The sequence below is a fragment of the Cetorhinus maximus genome, chromosome 8, assembly GCF_964194155.1.
Source record: "Cetorhinus maximus chromosome 8, sCetMax3.hap1.1, whole genome shotgun sequence".
Lineage (NCBI taxonomy): Eukaryota > Metazoa > Chordata > Chondrichthyes > Lamniformes > Cetorhinidae > Cetorhinus > Cetorhinus maximus.
Window position 1 is genome coordinate 70,238,694 of NC_135886.1, and position 27,078 is coordinate 70,265,771.

At 41.7% G+C, this 27,078-nt stretch overlaps 1 protein-coding gene and 1 long non-coding RNA gene across 2 annotated transcripts in view; one reads left to right on the top strand and one right to left on the bottom strand.

Annotated features, from left to right (window-relative positions):
- LOC144683709 (ribose-phosphate pyrophosphokinase 1) overlaps positions 1-19,036 on the bottom strand; it is a 42,262-nt gene extending 23,226 nt beyond the window's left edge. The window contains exon 1 of the mRNA XM_078547016.1: positions 18,775-19,036. Within this exon, the coding sequence (XP_078403142.1) occupies positions 18,775-18,896 (122 nt within the window). The 5' untranslated portion in view covers positions 18,897-19,036. The remainder of the gene's footprint in view (positions 1-18,774) is intronic.
- Positions 19,037-19,214: 178 nt separating this feature from the next.
- On the top strand, positions 19,215-26,449 carry LOC144683298 (uncharacterized). The gene is made up of 2 exons (XR_013577228.1): positions 19,215-19,320; positions 26,203-26,449. It is a non-coding gene; the product is annotated as an uncharacterized LOC144683298 (long non-coding RNA).
- Positions 26,450-27,078: the final 629 nt, after the last annotated feature.

Below are 27,078 nucleotides of genomic sequence, written 5' to 3' on the forward strand. Positions count from 1 at the left end.
CCCCTAATGACCTCTTTGTGTTCATGTATCGGAGACTCGCCTCCTATTCCCTTGATGCCATTTCCTACTGCTAGACACCCTTCCTGATATCCATGTTAATTAGCATTGTGAATGCTCCCTCTTCCCAGGTACCATACCGTTAAGAATGACCATAAAGCCCCATCAAATTCTGTTTTTGCAAACTGTGTTTGAGCCTCAACTATTCGCTGTATTCATTGTTATGACGTGGCAGATGGTGTGCGCCAGGCAGACCAAATCCACAAGGGAAACTTGGTTGCGCTATCACAACGGTTTTGCAATTTGTATTTATTATGAGATGTGTGCACTGAATTCGGAAGTATTGAGCCCACCAAAACCTTTAGAGATCTTTAAAGATTAAATTAAAATATTTATTAACAAAGTAAAAGATTTCAAGCATATACATAAGACTACAATTATTTACTACTTAACACAAATTTGCATTTATATTGCACCTTTGCTGTAGAAAGGGCTGCATCAGAGGTGTAATCAAAAAAAAAATGGACAGAGACAAATATTGGGCGGGGTGATCAAATGATTAGTCGATGATGTGGATTCTAAGGAAAAAAGTGCTGAAGATGGAGATGTTTAAGGAGAGAAGGAAACAGGGTGGAGAGATTGTAGGGCCGGGAGAAAGTTATAGAGACGGTCAAAACCTTGAAGCAATTTAACATAAGGATAAAGAATTTTTGAAATCAGAGGTATTGGTGGATCAGGAGCCAATGTAGATCAGGGAAGACAGGGGTGTTGGGTGAGCAAAATTGGATATGGGCAGGAGTTTGGATGAGCTAATGTTTATGGAGGATGAAGAAGTGGAGTTTGGCCAAGAGAGCCTTGGGAATTTCAAATCTAGGAGGTAACAAAAACAGTCAATGAAGATTTCAGCAGCAGATGGTTTGAGCATACAATGTTATGGAGGTAGAAGCAAGCCTAGAATTTCCTGGAATGAGACAAGCATAATAGGTTGTATTGCCCCTTACAATATTAAATGAGGGGTTAGGGACCTAATGTTTGTTTGAAATCTCCTCTCCAAAATCAGTCAGAAACTTTAGTGTCCCTCCACAGCAATGCTGATCAGTGCTCTTCTCCAAGAGCTACCTGAGGGCCATTGTTAGTGTCACAGCCGAACTGCCTCAGGAAAACCAAAAGGCTCCTAAAGAGTATTCAGAAGAGGCCAGAGGCCAAACTTCAAATGAGCCCTGGGCCTCTGGTTCCTAATTCAAATCAAGCACACTGACATTTTTGGGCATAGAAAATAGGCTCATTTGCACATTAATAACGCTTTAAAAACTGTAAATTAAGCACTTATTCCCAAGCTGATCTCGTCCATGAGATCCACCTCTTTTGCCCTTCATCTGTTCCGCTAAATTGCTGACCATCAAAAGCTAGCCAAGTTCTCTTCATTTTCTGTCTCTCTCTCCTATAAATCTGCCACCAGCACCCATCACTTCCAATGTGGAGAGGATGCTTCCTCTTGTCGGAGAATCTAGAACTAGGGGTCACGGTTTAAAAATAAGGGGTCGCTCATTTAAAACCGAGATGGGAAATTTTTTCTCTTGACAGTCAAGAGTCTTTGGAACTCTGTTCCTCAAAAGGCAGTGGAAGCAAAGTCTTTGAATGTTTTTAAGGCAGAGCTAGATAGAATCCTGATAAACAAGGGGGTGAAAGGTTATCAGGGGTAGGCAGGAATGTGGAGTGGTGGTTACAATCAGATCAGCCATGATCTTATTGTTGAATGGGGGAAGCAGGCTTGAGGGGCCAAGTGGCCTACTCTTGCTCCTAATAATAATTTGTATGTTCGTATGAGCAGAAATTTCCTCCAATTAAAATACTGGAAAAGACTGAAGCCATTGTTTTTAAGTCCCTGCTCCAAACTCAGTTTCCTACCTACCAACTCTAACCCTCTTTCTGGCAACAGTCAGCGATTAAGCCAAACTGTTAGCAACCTTGGTGTCATATTTAACCCCACGAGCTTCCAACCACATTTTGTACTAAGATGGCCTATTTCCACTCAAGTAACATTTCCTGTCTTCACTATCTCAGTTTATCTTCTGCTGAAACCATCATTCATTCCTTTGTTATCTCTAGACTTGTCTATTCCAACACAATCCTGGTTGGTTTCCCACATACTACCCTCTGCAAACTTGAGATCATCCAAAATTCTGTCATGTGTGTCTCAACTTTCACAAGTCCTGTTCACCTATCATCCCTATATTTGATGTCCTACACTGGCAGCCCATCAAGCAGTATCTTGGTTTTAAAATTATTCCAGTTTCAAAATTTTTCCATGGCTTCACCTTTCCCTATATCTGTAATCTTCTCCAGCCTTGCAACCTGCCAAGATATCGGCATTCAGCTAATTCCGGCCTCTTGAGCTTCCCTGATTTTAGTCGCTACACATTTGTGGCCATAACTTCAGTTACCTTGGCCCCAGGCAATGGAAATCCCTCCCTTCACCACTCCATTTTCCTCCTTTAATTCACTCCTTAAAACCTACCTCTTTGGCCAAGATTTTGGTCATCTGATCCAATATTTCCTTATGTGGCTCAGTGTCATTTTTTTTCCAATATTATGTTCCTATGAAACACCTTGGAACATAATATTTGTATTGTGTCGTCTACATACAAGTCATTGTTGTAATCAAGCCCATTTATACCTTGGTTATATACAACTAATCCTGCCGAGCTACGTAATCTTTTGCTAAGCCACTTTAGAAATATCAGAAACCACATGGTTAATGCATTGTAGTGCCATTTAGCTCCAGATACAATTCATGTATGGAATATGATATTCCCAATATTGCATTTTGCTGAAACCCAGATGCCAGCATTGCAAATACTACACGTAAAAAGTGATGGGGGCACTCAATACTCTTTAGTGTGCTTAATGCCACAATACAGTTCTCCTTCAGGAGAATGCTGTGATGGCTTTTGACCTGGAAGCAGTAAGAAAAAAAATTGTAATTTCTTTAAAATATCTGTGGATCCTGTAATTGTTCTGAAGGATTTTTAAGACTTTGCATCAATTGTTAAAGGGATCAATTGCAATTTTCTTGGATAAGAAGAAATGCTGGCCATGTGACCTGGCAATCCTTGACCTGGAAGCAGTACCAACAGGAAAGAAATCAAAGCAGAAGCCACGTGGTCAGATACAGAATTGCAAGACAAAGGAGAGCAGGAGGCCAAGTGCAATTAGCACATAAATGCAAACAGAGACAGCAAGAGAAACACAGAGAACTCTTATGAGTTATAAGTAAATCTCTCTTAGGAACAGGTCCATTTTTCTGTTTGGCAGAAAAGGAGACAGGAGTTCTTGGAGGTACTGTGACAGCTGGCTAAAAAGGTCTAAAACCTGGAAGGTTATGTAAATAGCTTGGAGACACTAGTTTTACCATAAGTGGCCTAACCATGAATTGGTTGGTCGGTTGAAAAGGAATTCTGGAAAGCTACACCATCATGCTGTCATGACCCACAGGAGAGAGGGTTTATGGAGTATGCCTTGCTGATGATAAATCATAGCCATAAAACTGAGGTGAAAGCAGTTGTCGGATAGTACTTTTGACCTACCATACATGAATAAGGAACAGCATATTGTGGATAAAAGCAAAATACTGCGCATGCGGGAAATCTGAAACAAAAACAAATTGCTGGAAAAACTCAGTAGGTCTGACAGCATCTGTGGAGAGAAAGATAGAGTTAACGTTTCAAGTCTAGATGACTTCTTCAGAACTAAAGAGAAGTAGAAATGTGGTGAAATATATACTATTTAAGGGGGGTGGGTCAGATGAAGCTGGATAGAAGGCCAGTGATAGGTGGAGGCAAAGGAGAGGTTGAAATAAGATGTCATGAACAAAAGGTCGAAGGGGTGTTGATGGTGGTGATACTGGCTAAAGGAGGTGCTAATGGTGACATTAAGAGTAGGAAGCAGAATGAGCAAGTGACAGATGGCCCTAAAGGGGGTGGGGTGGAGGGAAGGGATGCTGTGGGAAGATCAAAATAGGCTAAAAGGTGGATAAAACAATGAATGGAAATAAACTTAAAAAATAATAATAGAAATAGGTTGAAAAAAAATGTATATATAACAATTTAAAAATAAATATTTGAAAAAAGGGGGATCAAAAAGGGGTGAGGATGGAGGAGAGAGTTCATGATCTGAAGTTGTTGAACTTAATGTTAAGTCCGGAAGGCTGTAAAGTGCCTAGTCGGAAGATGAGGTGCTGTTCCTCCAGTTTGCGTTGAGCTTCACTGGAACACTGCAGCAGGCCAAGGACAGACATGTGGGCATGAGAGCAGGGTGGTGTGTTGAAATGGAAAGTGACAGGAAGGTCTGGGTTAAGCTTGTGGACAGACCGAAGGTGTTCCAATGAACTGGGTAACTACACAATGCCATATATGAAGGGGAATGTTTGTGGTTGTATAAGACGTACCTTTCTTGTATCGACTATTTAAAGTGAAATTTACCCTTTTATTTTAAGTATCACCTGCCTGTTAACTCATGTTTAATTTACATTGGTTGGTTCTGTTTCGTGTTAAAGTTACAAAAAGTGAAATCATGTTGGTAATTTCTTCATTTGGGGGTCATTCAGTATTTTGATTTACAGTAATATTTTGGTTTACAGTAGATTGTAACAGTGTGTAAACCACACTTCCCCTTTTGCCTAAAAATCCATCCTTTAAGGGAGGTTTCAGCTATTTCTGAGCACTTAAAATGGAGATAAAAATGACTGGAAAAGTATTATACACCAAAAAACTATTAAATTTTACAAAAAAAAATAAGTATCACATATGGGGCGTCAAACAAGACTCTCACTTAACCTCTAGATAGTGCAATTCTAGGATGATTCCACTCTTAGTTTAAACTAAGTGCAGTAGCTGGCGTGAAAAACATTTTACCTGCCAGCCGCAATGGCAGATTTTCATGCCGTATCGTCCCCTTCCCGCCTCAAATTATGCAGTCACAGGAAATATGCTGTCTCGTTGGCGGGTGGCCTCCAATTTGCCCGCTACGCCATCAATTTGCTGTTTCCTCACTCTGGGTGCCATACTTAAACTGCAGCTGCACACATAGTTCTCAATGCTTGCAGCCCTGGGCTGCTCCAGTGAAGACATGACCCTGGAAGCCAAGAAGGGTTCAGTGACCAGTCACTGGAATGCCTTTTGGAGGCCCACAGTGGTGTCCTCCACCTCTGCCCTGGCCACAGGTGGTCTAATGATCTCACTACTCCAGCTTGGGAGGCAGTAACAGGGTGGTCAGTGCCAACGCTGCACATAAGAGGTTGGCCATATAGTGCAGAAAGAGGATAACTGATCTCATCTGTGCCGCCAGGGTAAGTCAGCCATCTCATTACTCCAAACTCTCACACTCAAGGCCATCACACATTCACTGGCATCTCACTCACTGCCAGCTCAAGGGACATCACCATTCACACTCTCACACACACCGTCACATCTCCATCTGACCTCATCTCTGGAGACTGCCTCCTCAGCCTTCACCACCCTGAGGCCACTTGCACAGGTCAACATGTGGCCCCACACATAGCCTGGGATAACTCCCTTCCCCTGTACAGCTCTCACTCTGCAGCCTCTTCCCTTGCCTGAGGCCACTTCTTTCTGTTCCCCAAGCAAGCCCAGCCCTGCAGCCATTGAAAGGCCATCCTCATCTTATGGCTGGTCTGGTAGGTAGAGACTTGCCCATGAGCCCCCCTAAATGTGACGTGGTTCTGCCTGCAAAACCTGTTGCTGATGCTCGCAAGTGCTGCCTGAAGCAAGGTAGGCAAACACACCTCGAAGTCCTAAGCCAGGTGCTGCTCGCTAGGTGCACATCGCTTATGTACAGTTATGAAACACATTAGCGTGATTAACGTGCTGGAGGGTCCAGCGTGTGAGATGATTCCGGTGAGCACGGCTTATAACGAGATGCTAAAAATTGAAATTAGGTTCCTGACATGCGGCCTGTCATTGATGGATGGAACAGACGATAGGAAACTGGTTTCACAACAACCCAAATCAGTTTTTGTGATCTCCCAATATTTTCCACTGCTGCCTGCTATGATGCCTGACACAAACTGGAGCGGATGATCCTGCCTAAGCAGTAAAAACAGATTAATCATCCCTCTTCTCATCACCTCCCCACCCGCCCCCTCACCTAGAAAGTCCAAAATTGTGTTGGAAATTAGTATTCAATCATGATAGACTGAACTATGAATTTCAAGATTAAGATCTAGCAAGAGTAAAACAAGCCAATCAAAACAAAAGTCATGGTCAGTACACCTGCATGAAATTTGGATGCGCAATTTCAAGATGACCTGACAATTGTAGCTGCTTACTAATTTAGGCATGAATGCCATTAGAAATGGGAATTAGAATCTCAAATTTGTTCAATTCTTTCTGCTGAAGTTCAGGTTGTTAGAATGGGCACAAGAAGCTTCATTACCACAAAACACTACCTCTAATCTAAAATTTCAATTAAGTAGTGCTAGCATCTCAGAATGAACTCAGTAGAGCACTGAGAACAAAATAAAAAGAAGTTGGTGTTCAATGATTTCAGTTGCAAATATTCAACTAAAACAGTCACAGCCTAGCCAACCAGAGACAGACAAAACGCATCATCAGAGGGGGGCTTGCTATAGGATTTGGAAATCTTATGTGGGTAAAATTAAAGGAGACTTTCCTTTTATATTGAATTGCTTTCATGTCATTTCATTTCTGAAGGTGTTTTATTTTCATTTCAAATTTAGTATTCTATTTTTTTGTATACAATGAGATCTGGTACAAAGTTAAATCTGATTTTAGGGAAAAATTCCAGCATTCACCCATTCCAAAGTGTTTATGCTGACTTACCTATAAGAACTTTTAACCCAAGACACCACATGCAAGGCTCAGTCATAAGATTCTCAATTCCAGCTTACCAAGTCCAATTTTTGTTTCTTCAGGCTCTGAATACCAGGTGCCTCAAGAACTAAATAGTTAGGAGTTAAAATAAAATTCCAGTAAACCAAGCATGCCAGGATGCATTTACACAAGCAAACCATCTGTACAAAGCAATTTTGGCTCTGCACAAGATATTGGTTGACCTGAGTAAATTCAGAAGTTGGACCCAAACTGCCTTCAGACCACAGTATTCGATTTTTTGAAAGGGTGGTCTTATACTGCAGTAGCCCTTTTGGACTTCCAAGACATATTCCCAAACCCCACAAAATCTCAAAAGTGTATTACAGATCACAATTTTTTGGTCTAAATGTTTAAGAAAAAAAAAAACGCATTACAACTTTGATATCCTCAGCACGAAACAGTTCACAGCCAAAGAATTATCTGTGAACTGTAGTTACTTTACAGGACCTTCAAACAATGAGATAATTAACTTGCCAGTTTGTGTTTGGTTGTGTTGACAGAAGGATAAATTACGGCCAGAACGTTGAGAACTTCCTTGCTCTTAGGCCTTGGATTAATATTTCAGCTGAAAGGTAGCACTTCTGACAATGCAGCATGCACTCTGTAGTGCAATGAAGTATCAGCCTAGATTACAAACTCAAGAACCTGTAGCGAGACTTTAACCCACAATCCTCAGACTTGGGGGCGAGAGCCCCAACTAACTTTAAAACAAGTGTGGGAGAAAGCATGACTGCACTGCCCACCCTATTGCCTTGTGTGCACACAATGCTCTCCTTATAACTGCTACCACAGATCCTGTTTCTGCAAATTAGAGGTTGAAAACTTCACATGTCACACATCAGTCCAGAAGGCTATAAAATGCCTAATCAAAAGCTGAGTAGCTGTTAGTCAAGCTTCATTTGAACAGTATAGGAGGCCAAGGTCAGAGAGTGGCACTAGGATTTAATTCTCTGTTGCTATTTAAACACTACTCTAGATCCATCTTTTGTTTCTTTACTTGCTTCATAGCTGCCGCCTGCTTAGGCAGTCCCTCAGGATTAAGGATGACTTGCTTCCACTCCGGTTTGACACACTGAGATGGCTAAATAAGTCCAATCCGTGATTTACAGACTTTGTGATATACAGGGCAAGAGGTGCTTGAAGGGTTGGGTAGGTGGATTGTTTGGAAATGTGTCTCCTTCTGGATTATTGCCCAAGACATGTGCAAGTTAGCATTGGGCAAATAAGCTTAAAGAGATGAATGCCTGGCTCAAAGACTGGTGTGGGAAAAGTGGGTTCCGGTTTGTGGGGCATTGGCATCAGTACTGGGGAAAGTGGGGGCTGTACAGTTGGGATGATTGGGAACTGTGCTAGGGTAAGTGTCCTTGCAAATCGCATAACTAGGTAAGTAGAGAGGGCTTTAAGCTAAACAAGAGGCGTGAGGGGTCAAGCTTGGGTAGAGGTGGCAATTCAAGTTGTAGAGTCAAGACAGGAGAGCAAAATAGTAATAAGTGAAACAAGGGTCAGAGAATGGCAGGAAGGGACAGAAAAAAAGCCTAAGAATACATCAAATAGTCGAGTCTAAATGTTTCAAAGGTAACGAAAAGACAAAACTGAAGGCTCGCTATCTGAATGCACGTAGAATTCATAAAGTAAATGAATTGATGGCCCACACTGAAGTAAACAAATATGATCTGATATCAATTACGGAGACGTAGATGCAGGACAACAAAGATTGGGTCCTTAATATTGAGTGGTACATGACATACAAGAAGAATAGGAAGCCAGGTAAAGGTGGAGGGATAGCATTGTTAATCTAAGAGGGCACTGGTGCAATAGTTAGAGATGACTTTGCTGCAGGAGATCAGGATGTAGAAATTGGTTTGGGTGGAGATGAGGAACAATAGGGGGGAAAAGTAATTAGTGGGAGTGGTCTACAGGCCCCCTAACAGTAACCACAGTGTAGGACAAAGTCTTCAGGAGAAAATATTGTGTGCTTGTGATAAAGGGACAGCAATAATCATGGGTGATTTTAATCTACACAAACTGGAAAAAACAGATTGGCAGTAGTAGCCTGGGTGAGGAGTTCTTAGAATGCTTTCAAGATAGTTTCTTAGAGCAGCATATTCTGGAACCAACCAGAGAGCAGGTTATATTAGATTTGGTATTGTGTAATGTGACAGGATTAATTAATGACCTCAGAGTAAAGGCACCCCTAGGCAGCAGTGACCTCAATATGATTGAATTTTACATCCAGTTTCAAATGGAGAAGAGCGGGTCTAAGACTAGTATCTTAAACTTAAATAAGGGCAACTATGTGAGCATGAAAGCTGGGCTAGCTGAAGTGAACTGGGAAACTAGGCTAGAGGATAGATCAATAGAGAAGCAGTGGCAGACATTTAAGGGGATATTTCAGAGTATTCAGAATAAGTACATTCCTACTATAAAGAAAAATTCTAAATGGAGGACCTGTGGTTTACTAAAGAAGTTAAGGAAAGCATCAAACTTGTATGCTTTTTCCTTAAGTTTGATGCTTTCCTTAACTTCTTTAGTAAACCACAGGTCCTCCACTTAGAATTTTTCTTTATAGTAGGAATGTACTTATTCTGAATACTCTGAAATATCCCCTTAAATGTCTGCCACTGCTTCTCTATTGATCTATCCTCTAGCCTAGTTTCCCAGTTCACTTCAGCTAGCCCAGCTTTCATGCTGTTGTATGCTTTTTCCTTAACTCCGCAAAGATGAGCAGCAGGACAGATGATTGGACAGAATATAAAGAACAGCAGAGAATGACTAAAAGGTTAGTCAGGAGAAAGAAATTAGAGTATGAGAGGAAGCTAGCTAGAAATGTAAAAATGGAAACCAAGAGTTTCTACAGCTATTTAAAAAGGAAAAAAAGTAAAGTGAGTGTTGGTCCTCTCGAGTCCGTCAGTGGGGAGTTAATAGTAGATAATAAGGGAATGATGGAAGAGATGAACAAATATTTTGCTTCTGTGTTCACTATAGAGGATACAAAAAAAATTCCAGTAATAGCTGCAAATCAAGAGGTGAACAGGAGAAAGGAACTTGGTGAAATTGAAATCACTAGGGAAACGGTACTGAGCAAATTGATGGAGCTGCGGGCTGGCAAGTCTCCGGGTCCCGATGGACTACATCCTAGGGTCTTAAGAGGTGACTAATGAGGTAGTCGATGTGCTGGTGTTAATTTTCCAAAATTCATTAGATTCTGGAAAGGTCCCATTAGATTGGAAAGTAGCAAATATAACCCCTCTATTCAAGAAGGGAGGTAGGCAGAAAACAGGAGTCTATAGGCTCGTTAGCTTGATCTCTGTTGTGGGGAAGTTATTAGAATCGCTCATTAAGGAGGTTGTAGCTGGGCACTTAGAAGAGCTCAAAGCAAACCACTGCGAACCAGAAGGATGATAAGAGTTCAAGGCAAACCAGAAGAATGAAGCAATCTGAGCCTAAAGCAATTTTACTGCGGCACACAGTTCAATTGCAGGGTGGCTTATTTAGTTTTTACCTTAGTGCAGTGCTCAGAAAGTAGTTTGTTTCCTTTGGAACACATTCACTCAGGGTGACCAGCTCTTGAGAAAAAAATTAAAATAAGCATCACTTTTGGGGGAGAGTTTGGGGTTGGGGACAGTGATGGTGGCTGTGTAAGATTTCATTTCATTGCTTCTCTCAAAATATAACACTTATGGCTATGAAAAGTAGTTTGTAAAACTTATTTCATATACTTACCAAATAATCTTGTCAAATGGGCCAACATATGGGGAATGAAATTCAATGAAATGCAACATCATGTGAATTAGCAATACTTGATGTCCATCGGTACCCAACTACACAATGCATGATTCCCCCCTTGAAGTTACTAAAGAATGCTGCTCGTTAGGAATTCACATCCAAAATAATTCAAAGTGGAACATACAAAGTCAACAAGCAGCTTCCAAGGTGTCCAAGGTGCATGGGTTTGTGAAATGGAACTTTCATCAATCTTCAACTACTGTACCAAACATTAGTCAGACCACACTGCGTATGGCATAGCCACCTAGGACCCATATTCTGAAAAAAAACATTACCCTTCTTGAGAAAGTTCAATGCCTGGTAGCTTGCTTTGTTACAAACACTTACTCGTGAGGTACCAGTGTCTCCAAAATGGCCACATCGCTAACTGGCACAGTCTCCAGAACCAAAGGCCCACGGGTTGACATACCTCTATATAAAATTTTGAATGGAAATATTTAACTGCCCAAGCAGTACTCAAGCCCAAAAGTGACCAAGCTTGAAGAGTTTACAACCAATAGCAATAACCAATGTACACACCCCAACTACCTTTGCAAACTCATTATGCACCTCCTGTGAAAACTCCCTAGTGGAAGACTACAGAGGGAAACTTTATCAAGTACCCCACTTACACTTAGCAGGGTCAAATTTATTTCAAGTAAAAGGCATAGGATTTTGCAAGGGGCTGCATTCTTCTCGTACAAACTTTAAATGACAAAATTAGTTGTCACAAAGCACTCAATCTAGTCTTTTTTATTATGAAATATAGTTTCTAGTTGTTTTAGCTCCATGGGGATGGTTTTAACCTAGTTCGTCTGATAGGAAAGGATCAGCCGCCCATTTTACTTTTCTTTGAAGTCAGAGGGGCATATTACTGGGGAGGTGATGGGAAAGCTAATCCCTCCCTGTCAATTTCCTCCCAGGTAAATTAGGTTAAAGCTTTCCCCTTTCATTTGTGCATTATACATTTCAGCTAGAGGGAAAAAATAACATACATTTTTTCTGATAGTATCAGGTGATTTAATCGGCTCATTACCGCAATAGAACATTTACATATAATAAATATGAATTCAAGTTGACACGTCATATCAGCACTTCCTTGGCACTACACAGTTAAATGTTCTGTCCTTTGGACAATATGGCTAAATTTCTCTGAACAATGTCAAAGGTGGAGTTCTCCTGCTCAGCATTTATCCCTTAATTAAAAAAACCTACCCATTTATAGCGCTGCTGTTAAAGGAGTCTTTGCTGTATGTCAAATTGGCATCATGCTTCCCACATGGCAATGCTTGAGAAGTATTTCATTAACTGTAAAGTGCTTTGGGACAAAGGCATAAATATATGCAAGTTATTTTCTTTCTCTAAAGCTCCATATAGGAAGTTCCCATTATAAATGCTAACAAAAGAAATGTGACAGGACAGCAACTACACACTGTCCTGAAATATCGGTTACATTGTTTGTGTATCAGGCCTGGACGGACAAGCAGAACATTGCCAAGACAGGTTTTTAAATTTAAATATAGGTCACAGGCAGAACTGTAAAGAAGCAAGTGAATTTTTAAAAAAGTTTCATATTTTTGGGCATTTAATTTCTAAAACCTAGGGCAGCATTTTCCCCCTCATCAGAGTGGGGGGAGTGCGGGAGCGGGCGTGGGGCCTCTGATCTTTGATCGGCGCCCCCGGTCGGGAGTGAGCCGCCATTTTACATGGGTGGGCCAATTAAGGCCCGCCCAGCTTGACGCCCGGCAGGAAGCGCTATGTGCTCCTTGTGCAGGCTGGGGGGTGGGGATTCCCTCAGCCGGCAGTGCGCGAAACAGCACACAGATCTCGAGGCAAAGTGCTGCCTCAGGGAGATTGGCTCCGATTCAAAAGTTGAAATAAAGGTAATAAAAAAAATTTCCCTGCCATGTCCCCTCATATGACACTGTCACGTGAGTTGGGACATGCCTATAACTTTTATTTAAACATTTAAGAAAAATTAAAAAACCCTCATCCTGCCTGTGGATGAGGTTTCATGCTTTTTCCGAAGCCCGCCTGGGCTCCCGGCCTGCCCGCCAACCTTAAGGTTGGATGGGCAGATACATCAATCAGGTTAGTTTTTTTAAATGGCCTTAATAGGTCGAACTGAAAATCTAAATGACACGGGGTGAAATCGAGATGCATGCCCGGCACATCCTTGCGTCATTTTGCGTGTTGGCGAGTGGGCCCCGCCCCCGCTCACCAGCCGGAAAAACCTGCCCTAAATTTCAGGATTTTCATAGAATCATAGCACCACACAGCACAGAAGTCCTCCATGTGACCCACCATGCCTATGCCAGGTCTTTGAAAGACTTATCCAATTGGTCCCACTCTTCTGCTCTTTGCCCTTAGTTCTGCAATTTTTCCCTTGTTAAGTATTTCTTCACTTCCCTTTTGAAAGCCATTACTGAATTTGGTTCCACTATCCTTTCAGGAATTCTAGGTCATAAGAGTGTATTTTTTTTCCTTCTACTTGACACTGGATTCTTTTGCCAATAATCTTAAATCCGTCTCTGCTGATTTAAGATTAGTGTTACTGACCCTTCTGCCATCAGAAACAGTTTCGCTTAATTATCAAAGATTTTGAACACCTCTATCAAATTTCCCCTTAACAGTCAAAGCTTGAAAGGGCAACAACTCCGGCTTTTCTAGTTTCTCCATGTACCTGAAGTCTTTCGTCCCTGGTGCCATTCTACTAAACCTACTCTACACCCTCCCTAAAGTGTGGTGCCCAGAATTGAACACAGTATTCCAGTTGTGACTTAATCAGTGTTTAATAATAGTTTGGCATTTAATTTTGTTCTTTGGTCAGAAGTAGTGGATCTAGGAAGGAGTTTGAAACTTAAATCAACAGCTGTTTTAAAAGGTACTATATAAACACAAGTTATTGTTTCTGACAGTCAGGGGTCTTCCATTGTAAGCGTTGACACAGGACATTTTTCCAGGATGAATGTTAACAAAAACATCATTTAGTCTTTTCATAGTACAGAACTTGAGTATTGCTGAAAAAAAGAGACATGACGAAGCTTTTCATTTTGCACTCATATTGGTATTCTTGTGAAGTGTCCTGATAAGAGGAAAACAACAATTGATACTGTGTGTGAAGAGAGTGCTGATTCGTTGGCAAGTGCACTCTGAATGATAGCAGTGTTGCCATGGAGAATGCAACAGTGACTGACAGTTAACTGCCAAGAATTGTTTGTAATTTAAACCAGGCAGTTCGACCCCAATTAGTCAAGCCATTTCCGAGGAATGAGTCAGAGAATGGCTGTCACTTATTTTGTTTAGCTGAAATAGATGCAATGCGTGTACATTCTGTCTGCAAAGAACGGGGTCCTGTGCATTAATATATGTAGCTTCCAGTACACACAAGCGCACCACAATGTGAGCCTGACTAAATCTTAAATTACTTGTCAACTTAATTCTAAACACACTGAGGATTATTTAGCAAATGTTGCCTAATCGCAGAATCACATCTAATGTTGGACATTGTGTTTTGAGTTTTGCAAGCACGGGTTGGTTGGGTATGGTCTGTACCTTGCCCATTGTGAACAGCAGCTGGGACATACAATCTGCCAGTCTTTGGGATGAACAGTCTACATACCTAGCATCACATGAACTGAAATTCAAATACCACATTACTCATTTGTGCGATAGGCAGCACGATTTTTGGCTTGACAGCAGCATCCTGTTAGTAGCGAATACCACTTGTGTTGCTACTGCATAGTAGCAGCGGCATCGTGGCAGCATGAAACAGCTAGCTTCGTCTGTTGCTCAAATTTTTAAGATACCTTGCCCATCCAGGGTAATCTGATGTAGACTGGGCACTTTTCAGCACTGAAAGTCTCGACCTTTGGCCCATTCATGAGTTTGCGTGATATACAGTGTGAAATGATCTGATCAGGGTAGTCATTATCCTGCAGGAAGCCTTTGATGCACCCTATTTCAGCATCAAGTTTGTATGGTGAGCAAATGGCTTGGGCCCTATTTACAAGGTTGCCGTAAGACCAATCTTATAGCATGCGGAGCTGTAAGAACCCCAACGTGTATATTGACCAGTGAAGGTAGGTTTGCAGTAAACTGTGACAGAGAACCTCTGGCAGATTTCTCAACTAGTATTTTAAGGAAGGGGAGTTCATTTGACTTCTCCATTTCAAAGCTGAATTTGTGCGCAGGATGGAGCCCATCATGAAACAAAGAAATTTTTACATGCAGCTGCAAATTTAAATAGTTAACATAAAATCCTCATATCGGAACTATGTGAGGGGTAGGAGATTCATTCCATCGAAGACACATTTCTCATGGAACCCAACAAAGGTGTTTGCGAGAGCTGGGCCTAGAGGGGATCTCATGGCAACACCATCTACTTGGACATACTAGGTGTCATTAAAACTGAACTCATCTGCGAGTTGCAGAGTTCATAAGTTCAATGAATACTGATTCACGCAATGGTGGCAGGTCTAGATCACCATGATATAGCGATGCAGCACAAATATTTATGGCTTCCTTAGGTGGAACATTGGTGAATAGGCTAGCGATGTCAAATGAACAGGGCTAACATTGTGCCCGGAATGTGGTTACTTCTTTGGTGTGTGGGGATGTAGAAACAGATAGGAGCCCCAGGTGGGTGAAGAATCAACAGACCTTTGAGGTTGTGGCTGTAACAGAACAAGAAATCAAACTGTGGGCTCTGAGTCCGGGAGGTTTTTTGGGGAAGCGGAAAAAGAAAGCATTTAGCTGGGACTGAGGCTAAAGAGCAAAGTGCGCAATTTAGCAAAAGCTAAAAAACAAAATGTTTAGCAGGTTAGGCACCATCTGTGGAAAGAGAGGAAGGCAAAGCTAAAAATTGAGGTGGATAATCATTAAAAAAGACTGGGACTTAAACAGATGTAATGCTTTAATGTAAAAGCATGTATTATCCAGGTAGATTATTTTTGTTTCCTGCTGATAGGATTCCTATCTGAGCACAGGCATCTATGAATGACAAGAACTTAATTCCAGAAACAGAGATTTTTGCTACATAAACCATTCAAAACTAACCAGCATTTTCATAAGCGAAGTGTGTATCAATGAAGTCCTTCAGTATTCTACAGTAAATTTCAAACTTTCCTGATGGAGGGGCTTCCCACAGACCTCTTGCCAAACGACTTAAGCAACATATTCAGTGTTTTTAATGCAGGAAGTTTTAGTAACAACCACGAATAGTTCAAAATTAGATGTTCACTGACCAAAATCTAAACTTCAAACTATGATTTCACAGATCGTTTTATAAATACTATATAAGGAAATTGATTTTTTGCCTCCACTTTCAAATTCCTCCATGACCTTGTTTATCCTTCCCTGCCTCCTCCAACCCTATGAACACCCTCCACGATCAATCTACACCTTCCTCACTCCACAGCACCCACTCCTTCAACTCATTGTGCCCTTAATATTTCTTGGAACCTTCCTCTTTGCTTTCAAAAATCTATAACAATCTTTCTCTTCAAATCATTTTTTCACACTAACAAATTCCTTCCCTTCTTCCTGCACATTATCCCCCAACCGCTGTTACAGTCTGGAAGGGTGCTAAAAACATCTCTGTATACAAGCAACATTTATGTGCTAACACCAGAAGGTTCTTCCCTTTTTTAAAGGCTAGCTTCAGGATATATTACACTATGTTTAAGTAATTGATCAATCTCAATCAGCAACAGGGAATTAGATCTGACAAAAATCTTCTGGGCTGCATGATTACTGTTAATTGACACAAGAACATAGAAACATGAATAGGTCATAAAGCCCCTCAAACCTGTTCCACCATTCAACAAGGTCATGGCTGATCTGTGACTCAATTCCAAAATACTCATACTTTATCAAATGCCTTTTGCAAGTCCCTATACAGCACATTAACAGCATTATCCTCAACATCCCTCTCTGTTACCTCAAAAACCCTGAGAAGCTGAGTTAAACACACTTATATAAAAACAAAAAACTACTGCGGATGCTGGAAATCCAAAACAAAAACAAAATTACCTGGAAAAACTCAGCAGGTCTGGCAGCATTGGCGGAGAAGAAAAGGGAGTTGACGTTTGAGTCCTCATGACCCTTCAGCAGAACTGAGTGAAGTTAGGAGAGGGGTGAAATATAAGCTGGTTTAAGGTCGGGGGGGGGGGGGGGGGGGGGGGGGGGGGTGACAAGCAAGCAGTGATACAGATAATCAAAAGATGTTACAGACAAAGGAACAGGGAGGTGTTAAAAGGTGGTGATATTATCTAAGAGAATGTGCTAATTAAGAATGGATGGCAGGACACTCAAAGTACAGCTCTAGTGGGGGTGGGGTGCAAAGGCTGACAGGGTATTATAGTTATAGATTTAAAAATAATGGAAATAGATGGGAAAAGAAAAATCTATATAAATTATTGGAAAAAACAAAAGGGAGGGGGAAGAAACGGAAATGGGGGAGGGAGTTTAAGATCTAAAGTTGTTGAATTCAATATTCCGGCCCCCTCCCACAACTCTTTCTCCGGTACATCGATGATTACTTCGGTGCGGTTTCATGCTCTCGTCGAGATTATTTTTAAATCTATAGCTATAATACCCTGTCAGTCTTTGCACCCCACCCCCACTAGAGCTGTACTTTGAGTGTCCTGCCATCCATTCTTAATTAGCACATTCTCTTAGATAATATCACCACCTTTAACACCTCCCTGTTCCTTTGTCTGTAACATCTTTTGATCATCTGTATCACTGCTTGCTTGTCCCTACAACCCCCCCCCACCCCTCCACCCCCACAACTTCTCTCTCCCCTTCCGGCCACCCCGACCTTAAACCAGCAGATATTTCACCCCTCTCCTAACTTCACTCATTTCTGCTGAACGGTCATGAGGACTCGAAACGTCAACTCTTTTCTTCTCCGCCGATGCTGCCAGACCTGCTGAGTTTTTCCAGGTAATTTTGTTTTTGTTTTAAACCCACTTTGTTCACCAGAAAGGTTAAACTGCCTGGTCTGTAGTTGCTGGGCTTATCTTTACATCCTTTTTCAAACATGCACAATCGTCTGGCACATGATGCTTCATCTTACTCTTTCCTTCATCCTCCAGGGTGCTTTGGATTTGTTTGTCCTATCCACCACCATCCCCCCACCCTTGTGGGAATATACCTTAACTGTACATGAGCTCTTTCTTCTTTAAAGTTGTTCGATTACAGTTTTGCCTGCTAATCTTAGATTTGAATCTATTTGGGCTAGGACCATTCTTACCCCATTGAAGTTATTCTCCTCCAATTAATTATTATTTCTCTGAATTGGTCCATGTCCTTTTTCATAACAAACCTAAACCTTATGATACAATGATCACTGTCCCCAAAGTGTCAGTGATTTTGTCTTGTAGTTTCTGGAATGGAGCTTTAAATCACAACAAGTTTAATTCAAACCATATAAGTCAAGCATCATGCTGCAAACTTTCTAGGTGTAGGCATTGCAACAACTCATCAGCCAGTGTTGCTAAGGTTGCAGCGTTGCTATTTGAAACAGTAAAATTATTTGCGAGACGACAAATCTGCTGAGAGACAGGGAAAGCTTAGAAAAGTCTTTTCCAAGTGTCACTGGGAAGTGAAAATTACGATTATCTAAGGGAACAATTCTAAAAGTAAAGTTGTTGAAGCAGGCCCCTTCATGCTTCTAGCCATTTCTCAAATTCCCAAGACAGTGGCAACGTGCTCCGTTGCCGCCAGGACATGGCCGGCTGGGGATTGTAGTTTTTCAATGGCGAATGGCGCGGTCGACAGCAGAAAGCCAGGCAGCGGAAGAACTACAAATCCCAGCGCCCCTTGCGCGCGCACACGTACCTGCACCGTAAGGCCGCAGTAAGTGAACTTCAATAACAAGACACAGAAATGCTGGAAACACTCAGCAGGTCTAACAGCATCCGTGGAGAGAAAAACAGAGTTAACGTTTCGAATCGCGTATGACTTCTTCAGAGCAACTTCAATAACAACCTAGCTCCCTGCCTGCATAGAAGGCAGCACCGAGAGGAGCCACGGCTCGTTTAGGTCACAATTCTCTATTCCCTACTGCGGCCTCTCCCCCTCGCTATACACTCACCAAGTCTCCTGATTACTGAATTTCTTAGTGACCACTTTGCCGAGCTCGAGCCCCAGGCGATCGGCGATCTTCTGTGATAAATCCTGATGAGAGCTGCCGCTGAAAATCTTGATATTCGGCATGCTTCCGTTTTTCCTTATAAAAATATAAATTATAATAAATTAAAACGGCTCAATTTTTTTTCTGGAAAGATTACAACTACAAATTAGCGGCTCTCAGGCTTTCAAAGCAGACTCAACGCCACCATCTTTTAAGAGCGATTAGGCAGCGCGCGTGATTCCTTCATCACTGCGGGACGGCCGCATTATCCTGCTGATGATTGGTTCTGGGCACTGTCAATCACATGGAACTGTGTTTCTGATTGGTCAGTGGAACTGGCTGGACGCGAGACAGATTCTTGTTCCCCTGTCAGTCAATGAGGTTTTACTCAGCCAGATCAAAGCATTAGTTAGTCGGGCCATTATCAAGCTAGTGATTATATTTCTTCACAGGCTAGGAAGAGCTGTGAATCGTTGGGAGTTGGTTCCATGATAAACGCTGTGGGCTGTACGTTTGACATGAAATTGTACGTTATAATTATAACCTTTAAGCGTTCAAAGAGTGCCTGGGTGAACTGCAACAATTGTTTATTCCTTATATCGTCTACTGCATTCGCTGCTCCCAATGCGGTTTCCTCTACATTGGAGAGATCAAAAGCAGACTGGCTGACTGCTTTTCGGAACACCTTCCGTCTGTCTGCAAGCATGACCCAGACCTCCCTGTCGCTTGCCATTTTAACACTCCACCCTGCTCTCATGCCCACATGTCCGTCCTTGGCCTGCTGCAATGTTCCAGTGAAGCTCATTGCAAACTAGAGGAACAGCATCTAATCCTCCGACTAGGCACTTTACAGCCTTCCGGACTGAATATTGAGTTCAACAATTTAGGATCATGAACTCCCTTCTCCATCCCCACCCCCTTTCCGATCCCCCTTTTTTCCAATAATTTATATATATTTTTCTTTTCCCACTTATTTCCATTATTTTTAAATGTATTTCCATCCATTGTTTTATCTCTACCTTTTAGCCTATTTCGATCCCTTCCCCCCACCCCACCCCCACTAGGGCTATCTGTACCTTCTGGAAAGATTACAACTACAAATTAGCGGCTCTCAGGCTTTTAAAGCAGACCCTATGCCACCATCTTTGGAGAGCGATTAGGTAGCGCATGTGATTCCTTCATCACTGTGGGACGGCCCCATTATCATGCTGATCATTGGTTCTGGGCACTGTCAATCACATGGAACTGTGTTTCTGATTCCTGCTTTCTACCTTTAATGTCACCATTGGCACATTTCTTAGCTAATATCACCGCCATCAACACCTCTTTGTCCTTTTGTCTATGACATCTTTTGGCAATCTCCACCTATCACTGGCCCTTTATCCAGCTCTACCTGTCCGCCCCCCCCCCCCCCCCCCCCCCCGCAACCTCTCCCCCCCACCCACTGCCTTAAACCGGCTTATATTTCACTTCTTTTCTATTTTTCCTTAGTTCTGGTGAAAAGTCATATGGACTTGAAAAGTTAACTGTATCCCTCTCCGCAGATGCTGTCAGACCTGCTGAGTTTTTCCAGGTATTTTTGTTTTTGTTTCGGATTTCCAGCATCTGCAGTTTTTTGGCTTTTATCTTAGTGTTTATCCCTGTTTGGAGCAAAAGTAAAATAGGAAGGGTGGCCAAACCATGGCATTTCAAGGGAAATTAGAGGTAGTATTAGATCCAAGGAAGAGGCATACAAATTGGTCAGAAAAAACAACAGACCTGAGGATTGGGAGCACTTTAGAATTCAGCAAAGGAGGACCAAGGGATTGATTAAGAAGGGGAAAATAGAGTACGAGAGTAAGCTTGCGGGGAACATAAAAACTGACTGTAAAAGTTTCTGTAGGTATGTGAAGAGAAAAAAATTGGTGAAGACAAACGTAGGTCCCTTACAGTCAGAAACAGGAATTTATAATGGGGAACAAAGAAATGGCTGACCAACTAAATACATACTTAGGTTCTGTCTTCACAAAGGAGGACATAAATAACATACCAGAAATGTTGGGGAACACAGGGTTTAGTGAGAGGGAGGAACTGAAAGAAATCAGTATTTGTTGGGAAATGGTGTTGGAGAAATTGATGGGATTGAAGGCCGATAAATCCCCATGGCCTGATAATCTACATCCCAGAGTACTTAAGGAAGTGGCCCTAGAAATAATGGATGCGTTGGTAGTCATCTTCCGAGATTCTGTAGACTCTGGAACAGTTCCTACAGGTTGGAGGGTAGCTAATGTAACCCCACTATTTAAAAAGGGAGGTAGAGAGAAAACAGGGAATTATAGACCAGTCAGCCTGACGTCGGTAGTGAGGAAAATTCTAGAGTCCATTATAAAAGATTTAATAGCTGAGAACTTGGAAAACAGTGGCAGAATCGGACAGAGTCAGCATGGAATTACGAAAGGGAAATCGTGCTTGACAAATCTACTGTAATTTTTCGAGAATGTAACTAGTAGAGTTGATGAGAGGGAGCCAGTGGATGTGGTTTATTTGGACTTTCAGAAGGCTTTCGACAAAGTCCCACATAAGAGATTAGCGTGTAAAATTAAAGCGCTTGGGATTGGGGTAGTGTATTGAGATGGATAGAAAACTGGTTGGCAGACAGGAAACCAAGAATAGGAATAAACGGGTCTTTTTCCGAATGGCAGGCAGTGACTAGTGGGGTACTGCAGGGATCGGTGCTGGGACCCCAGCTATTCACAATATATATTAATGATTTAGATGAGAGAACTAAATGTAATATTTCCAAATTTGCAGATGACACAAAGCTGGGTGGGAGGGTGAGCTGTGAGGAAGATGCAGAGATGCTTTAGTGTGATTTGGACAAGCTGAGTGAGTGGGCAAATGCATGACAGATGCAGTATAATGTGGATAAATGTGAGGTTATCCACTTTGGTAGCAAAAACAGGAAAGCATTATTATCTGAATGGCTATTGATTGAGAGAGGGGAATGTGCAATGAGACCTGGGTGACCTCGTACACCAGTCGCTGAAGGTAAGCATGCAGGCGCAGCAGGCGGTAAAGAAGGCAAATGGAATATTGTGTGCAGTTTTGGTCTCCTTATCTGAGGAAGGATGTTCTTGCTATAGAGGGAGTACAGCGAAGGTTTACCAGACTGATTCCAGGGATGGTGGGACTGACATATGAGGAGAGATTGAGTCGGTTAGGATTATATTCGCTGGAGTTCAGAAGAATGAGGGGGGATCTCATAGAAACTTATAAAATTCTAACAGGACTAGACAGGGTAGATGCAGGAAGGATGTTCCCAATGGTGGGGGAGTCCAGGACCAGGGGTCACAGTCTGAGGATACAGGGTAGACCATTTAGGACTGAGATGAGGAGAAATTTCTTCACCCACAGAATGGTGAGCCTGTGGAATTCGCTACCACAGAAAGTAGTTGAGGCCAAAACATTGTATGTTTTCAAGACGGAGTTAGATATAGCTCTTGGGGTGAAAGGGATCAAAGGAAATGGGGAGAAAGCGGAAGCAGGCTATTGAGTTGGATGATCAGCCTTGATCATAATGAATGGCAGAGCAGGTTCGAAGGGCCGAATGGCCTACTCCTGCTCCTATTTTCTATGGGCAGAATTTTGCCCTTTGGCGGGCGTGTGGGCCCCACTGGCTCGGCGGCGGGCGGACAGCCGACCCCCGCCACCGAAACGGGGCCCACTGCCATTTTGAGTGGGCGGGTTAATTAAGGCCCGCCCAGCGGCCTGCCTGACAGGAAGCGCTGTGCCGGTGGGGGGAGGGAATCCCCAGCTGTCAAAGTGCGCTCTTTCACGCATGCGCGCAAAAGAGTGCACTGCTCCCTGAGACAGAGTGCTGTCTCAGGGAGATTATTGACAGTCCAAACAACTTTAAAAATAGAAAATTAAAAAAATTATTAACATGTCCCCCTCATGTGACAATGTCACACGAGATGGGACATGTTAATAAATATCACATAAAATGTATTAAAGTCTTTAAATATGAACATGAAATCTCATCCCGCTAGTGGATGAGGTTTCATGTATTATCAGAAGTCCGCTGGGGCTCCTGGCCTGCTCGCCAGCCTTAAGGTTGGATGGGCAGGGCCTTTAATTGGCTTAATTACTCTGTCAATGGCCTCAATTGGCCATTGACAGGTCGGCGGGCGGACAGCTGATTTCGCTGTCTGCCCACCTTCCTAAAAATTTAAAGGGACCGGGATGACGTTGGGGGTTCCTCCCGACATCATCCCGCATCATTTTTCCGTCAGCGAGCGGGCCCCGCCCCCAAATCGCTGACGGGAAAATTCAGGCCTGTGTTTCTATAATGGCAAGCATATTGAGGAAGTGTGTTGAAGGAAACTGATGTATATTATTGTAAATTTTGAATTATATAACGTGTATTTTGCAAATTTTATGAATAAAGTATATTTTTGGAAAATAAATACACTAACGATTGGTTCCAGGATGGTAATGGGACTTGAAAGTATATAAGTGAGCCTTTTCTAAATAAATCAGTAAGGAAACGCCACTTTGCCCCATTGTAGGCAAACAAAAACAAAGTAAACGTGCCCCCTTTTAGAGGGGAACATGCAGTTTTAAAAAAATTAAACATGAAACTTACACATTTAAATAATATTGGCCAGCATTTTGCAGTTAGTGGCAAAGGAAGGAGGCTTGCTGTTCACCTCAAAAAATTACCCACAAAGTTTTAGTGGGTGGTTGGGTTTGTGAATAGACCTAGCAGCCTGATCAACCAATCAGATTACAGAATTCTCACAGAGGACATAGCAGGAAGTAAAAAAGCAGGATATTTAAATCATTGTGCAGAAAGCAAATTAGTTTAAGTTCATGCTAAATCAATGATTTAGTTCTGATTCCATCCCTTCTGCTGAATTCATTTTTGAATGCATTCATTTTGAATTCATTTATGGACATGAGATAAGAGGTTCTCTGAAATTAATCAAAGAATATTTTTAGGATAGAGGGTGAATCTTCTATGTTAGTTTATGTGTCCGTATTCCAGGAACAGCTCATGGGAGCCTGTAAAGTGGCTCAGGAACATCTTAAAGTTTCTCAAACAAAGGTGAAGGAATGGGCAGATGAGCAATCTGAGCCTCGAACATTACAACCAGGTGATAAAGTGTTAGTGTTATTACCTTTACAGAGGCAGGTCTGAAAGCATGGTTCAGTGGTCCATACAAGGTAATTAAGAGGATTGGTAAAGTATTTGATACTAAGTATTAGATCATAGGGAAAAGAATTGGCTGTGCCATATCAATATGTTGAAACAATACCATTGCAGGGAGGAGGATAAAGTGCAGGTATGACAGGTTGTCAGCACAATGGAGGACAGAAGAGATAGTGAGGCAGAAGGAAACCTAGACAGCTCACAAATTGAACCTCCTACTATCCAGTTAGCTAATACTGAAATATTAGGACAGTTAAACCCATATTTTCATACTTAGAGACAGAACAATGAGAAGATCTAGTGAGGTTACTTACAGAATTTAAAGGAATCTGTAGGGATAAACCAGGGTGTACAACTTTAGTCATGCATGATGTGGGTGCAGGGGAATCTTCTCCTGTAAAACAACACCCTTATCATATAAGTCCAGAGAAACAAGCTCAAGTGAAAGCAGAAATTCAATATATGTTAGAAAATCACCTAATTGTACCTAGTCAAAGTAGTTGGAGTTCTCCCGTAGTGTTAGTGCCAAAACCTGATGGTCACCTAGATTCTGCATAGATTATGGAAAGTTTAATGTAGTAACAAAAATGGATTCCCATCCAATCCTTCACCTAGAAGATTATATTGACAGGGTTGGCAGTGCCATGTTCCTTAGTAATGTAGATTTATTGGAGGAATACTGGCAAGTACCTTTAACATCACGAGCTAAGGAGATATCGGCTTTTGCAATGTCGAATGGGCCATACCAATGCAGAGTAATGCCATTCGGGATAAAAAATTCTTCAGCCACTTTTCAAAAATTAATGAATCAAGTTGTAACTCATGTTCCCAACTGAGCAGTTTACTTGGATGATGTATTGATTTACAGCAACACTTGGAAAGATAATTTAAAACAATTGGAAGCCCTATTTAAACAATTACAGTTGGCAGATCTAGTAATAAACCTTACCAAGGCTGAGTTCACAAAAGTGCAAGCAACTTAGCTAAGGCACATGGTAGGGCAAGGACAAGTGTTGCTAAGAACAGTGAAAGTATGGGCTTTGACAGAATTCCGTCACTAAAACTAAATGGGAAATCATGGGATTTTTAGGGATGTGTGGCTTCTATCGTAAGTATGTGCAAACTTCGTACAATAACTGCTCCACTAACAGATTTATTGCAAAAAAGGCAAAGTGGCTATGGTCTGGAGAGTTCCAGACAGATTTTGAGAAGCTGAAGGTGATCCTACCTAATGAACCAATGTTAGCTGCCCCTAATTTTGCTAAACTCTTCAAGGTTACAATCGAAGCTAGTGACTTGGGAGTGGGAGCAGCCTTATTGCAAGAAGATGAATCAGACATAGAGAAGCCAGTGGGGTACTTGTGTAAAAAAAGATATCAACATCAAAAGAGATTCTCTGTGATAGAAAAGGAAACCCTGGGATTATTACTGGCCCTTAAACATTTTGAGGTATATGTCCGTCATGGCTGTAAAGAAACACTAGTATATACTGGCCATAATCCCATGGCCTTTGAGGGAAGATTTAACACTCAGAATGTCAGACTGTTCTGATGGAGCTTGCTAATACAACCTTATAACTTAAAGATTGTTCATATTGCTGGGAAGGATAATATAATTGATGATGCATTTTCAAGAATGTAATTTTTTGTAGAATTATCTAGAAATCAAGAAAATCAGCGAAAATTGTAGAGATTCTTTATATGGAGTGAATGACTGAGTGAGTGTTAGTTTGAATTTTGTTTTATACATTGTATATATTTTTTCCTGTACACTTTGTAATGAAACATATTTGGAAATGGCGTCTCATTTCTTAAGGGCTTTAAAACCATATCTTCAAAAACTATATTTTCTTTTAAAATTTGGAAGGACATTGCATTATTTGAACACTTGGCAGCTGACCTGGAGTTTTTTTAAAAAGGCCATAAGTTCACCTTGGGCTGTGAGCAAGCATGCCTTTTCTAAGAAATCACATGACTTCAGCTAATTAACCAACATGGCCCTTGAGGAGGAGAGTTATTTTCTTATTTGAACTGCAATTACTTTAATTGATTGAAAAAACTGCTTTAAAGGCAAAGACCCTAGTGATTTACTGGAAATTGCCTGGCAGAGCTATGTTATGCTTTACACTCAGTTGGGAATGAACTGAGAAGGGGAAAAGCTGCTCAGCTCGCTCTCTCCTTACCTTGTTTGAAATACAGTGTGGTTATCAGTGTCCAGCTAGGAATCCTGATCTCAATGGAACTTGTCTGTATTTTGAAACTCGAGAGGCTGATATGAGAAGGATCGATCCAGCTCTGTTTTCCTGCATGCTGAAGCTCCGTTGGTGAGAACTTCCAAACATCTACTGGGACTAGTGATCCGTCCTCGCATGAGGGAGCACCAGATTGATAGCGTAAAAACCCTGTGAACTTTATCCTTTTTATAAAGCTTTTTTCTTCAACTGCCCATCTCTGCAGAGACCCTATTTGTTTCCTCTTTGTTTGTGTGTGTGTGATAGATAGTTCACTTCCAGATTACAAATTATGTGTTAACCAGTTCTTGCAACTTGTTTTAAAAAATCAAGTTTTGTTCTATAATAAATCAATCATCCTGAGTTTATTGAAAGAAGCCTAGTTAAAGTCTCTTTTATCCTGGGTCTAACAGTAGTGAAAGTAAATAATTGGCCATTTTAGTAAGTGAATTAAACAGTTACACTAATAGTGCGACGTATGGAGTAGAGGGGCTAGATAGACTGTGCACTCTTTCCATCCTGGTCATAACAGAGTGCCGTCTGTTATGGCAGCTGTCAGCCAATGGTGTTCTTTGAGGAGGATGTTTTCCCTGCAGACATCAGGAGGCACACGGAGCCACTTGAGCTGTGCAGACTCAATGTCCAGAATCAAAACTAATGCCATTTCTTCACAACTAATAAACTCAAAGATACTGGCCAGCAGGGAAAATAGGCAGACCGTAAAAACAGTAGTCTCTCAAGACTTTCCCAGAGCAGATTCTCACACCTTTACACACAAGAGAAAGTGGGCATCGCCTTAATGACAACCAAGTCAGACAAAGCAGCAGGAATCGATAAGATTTAT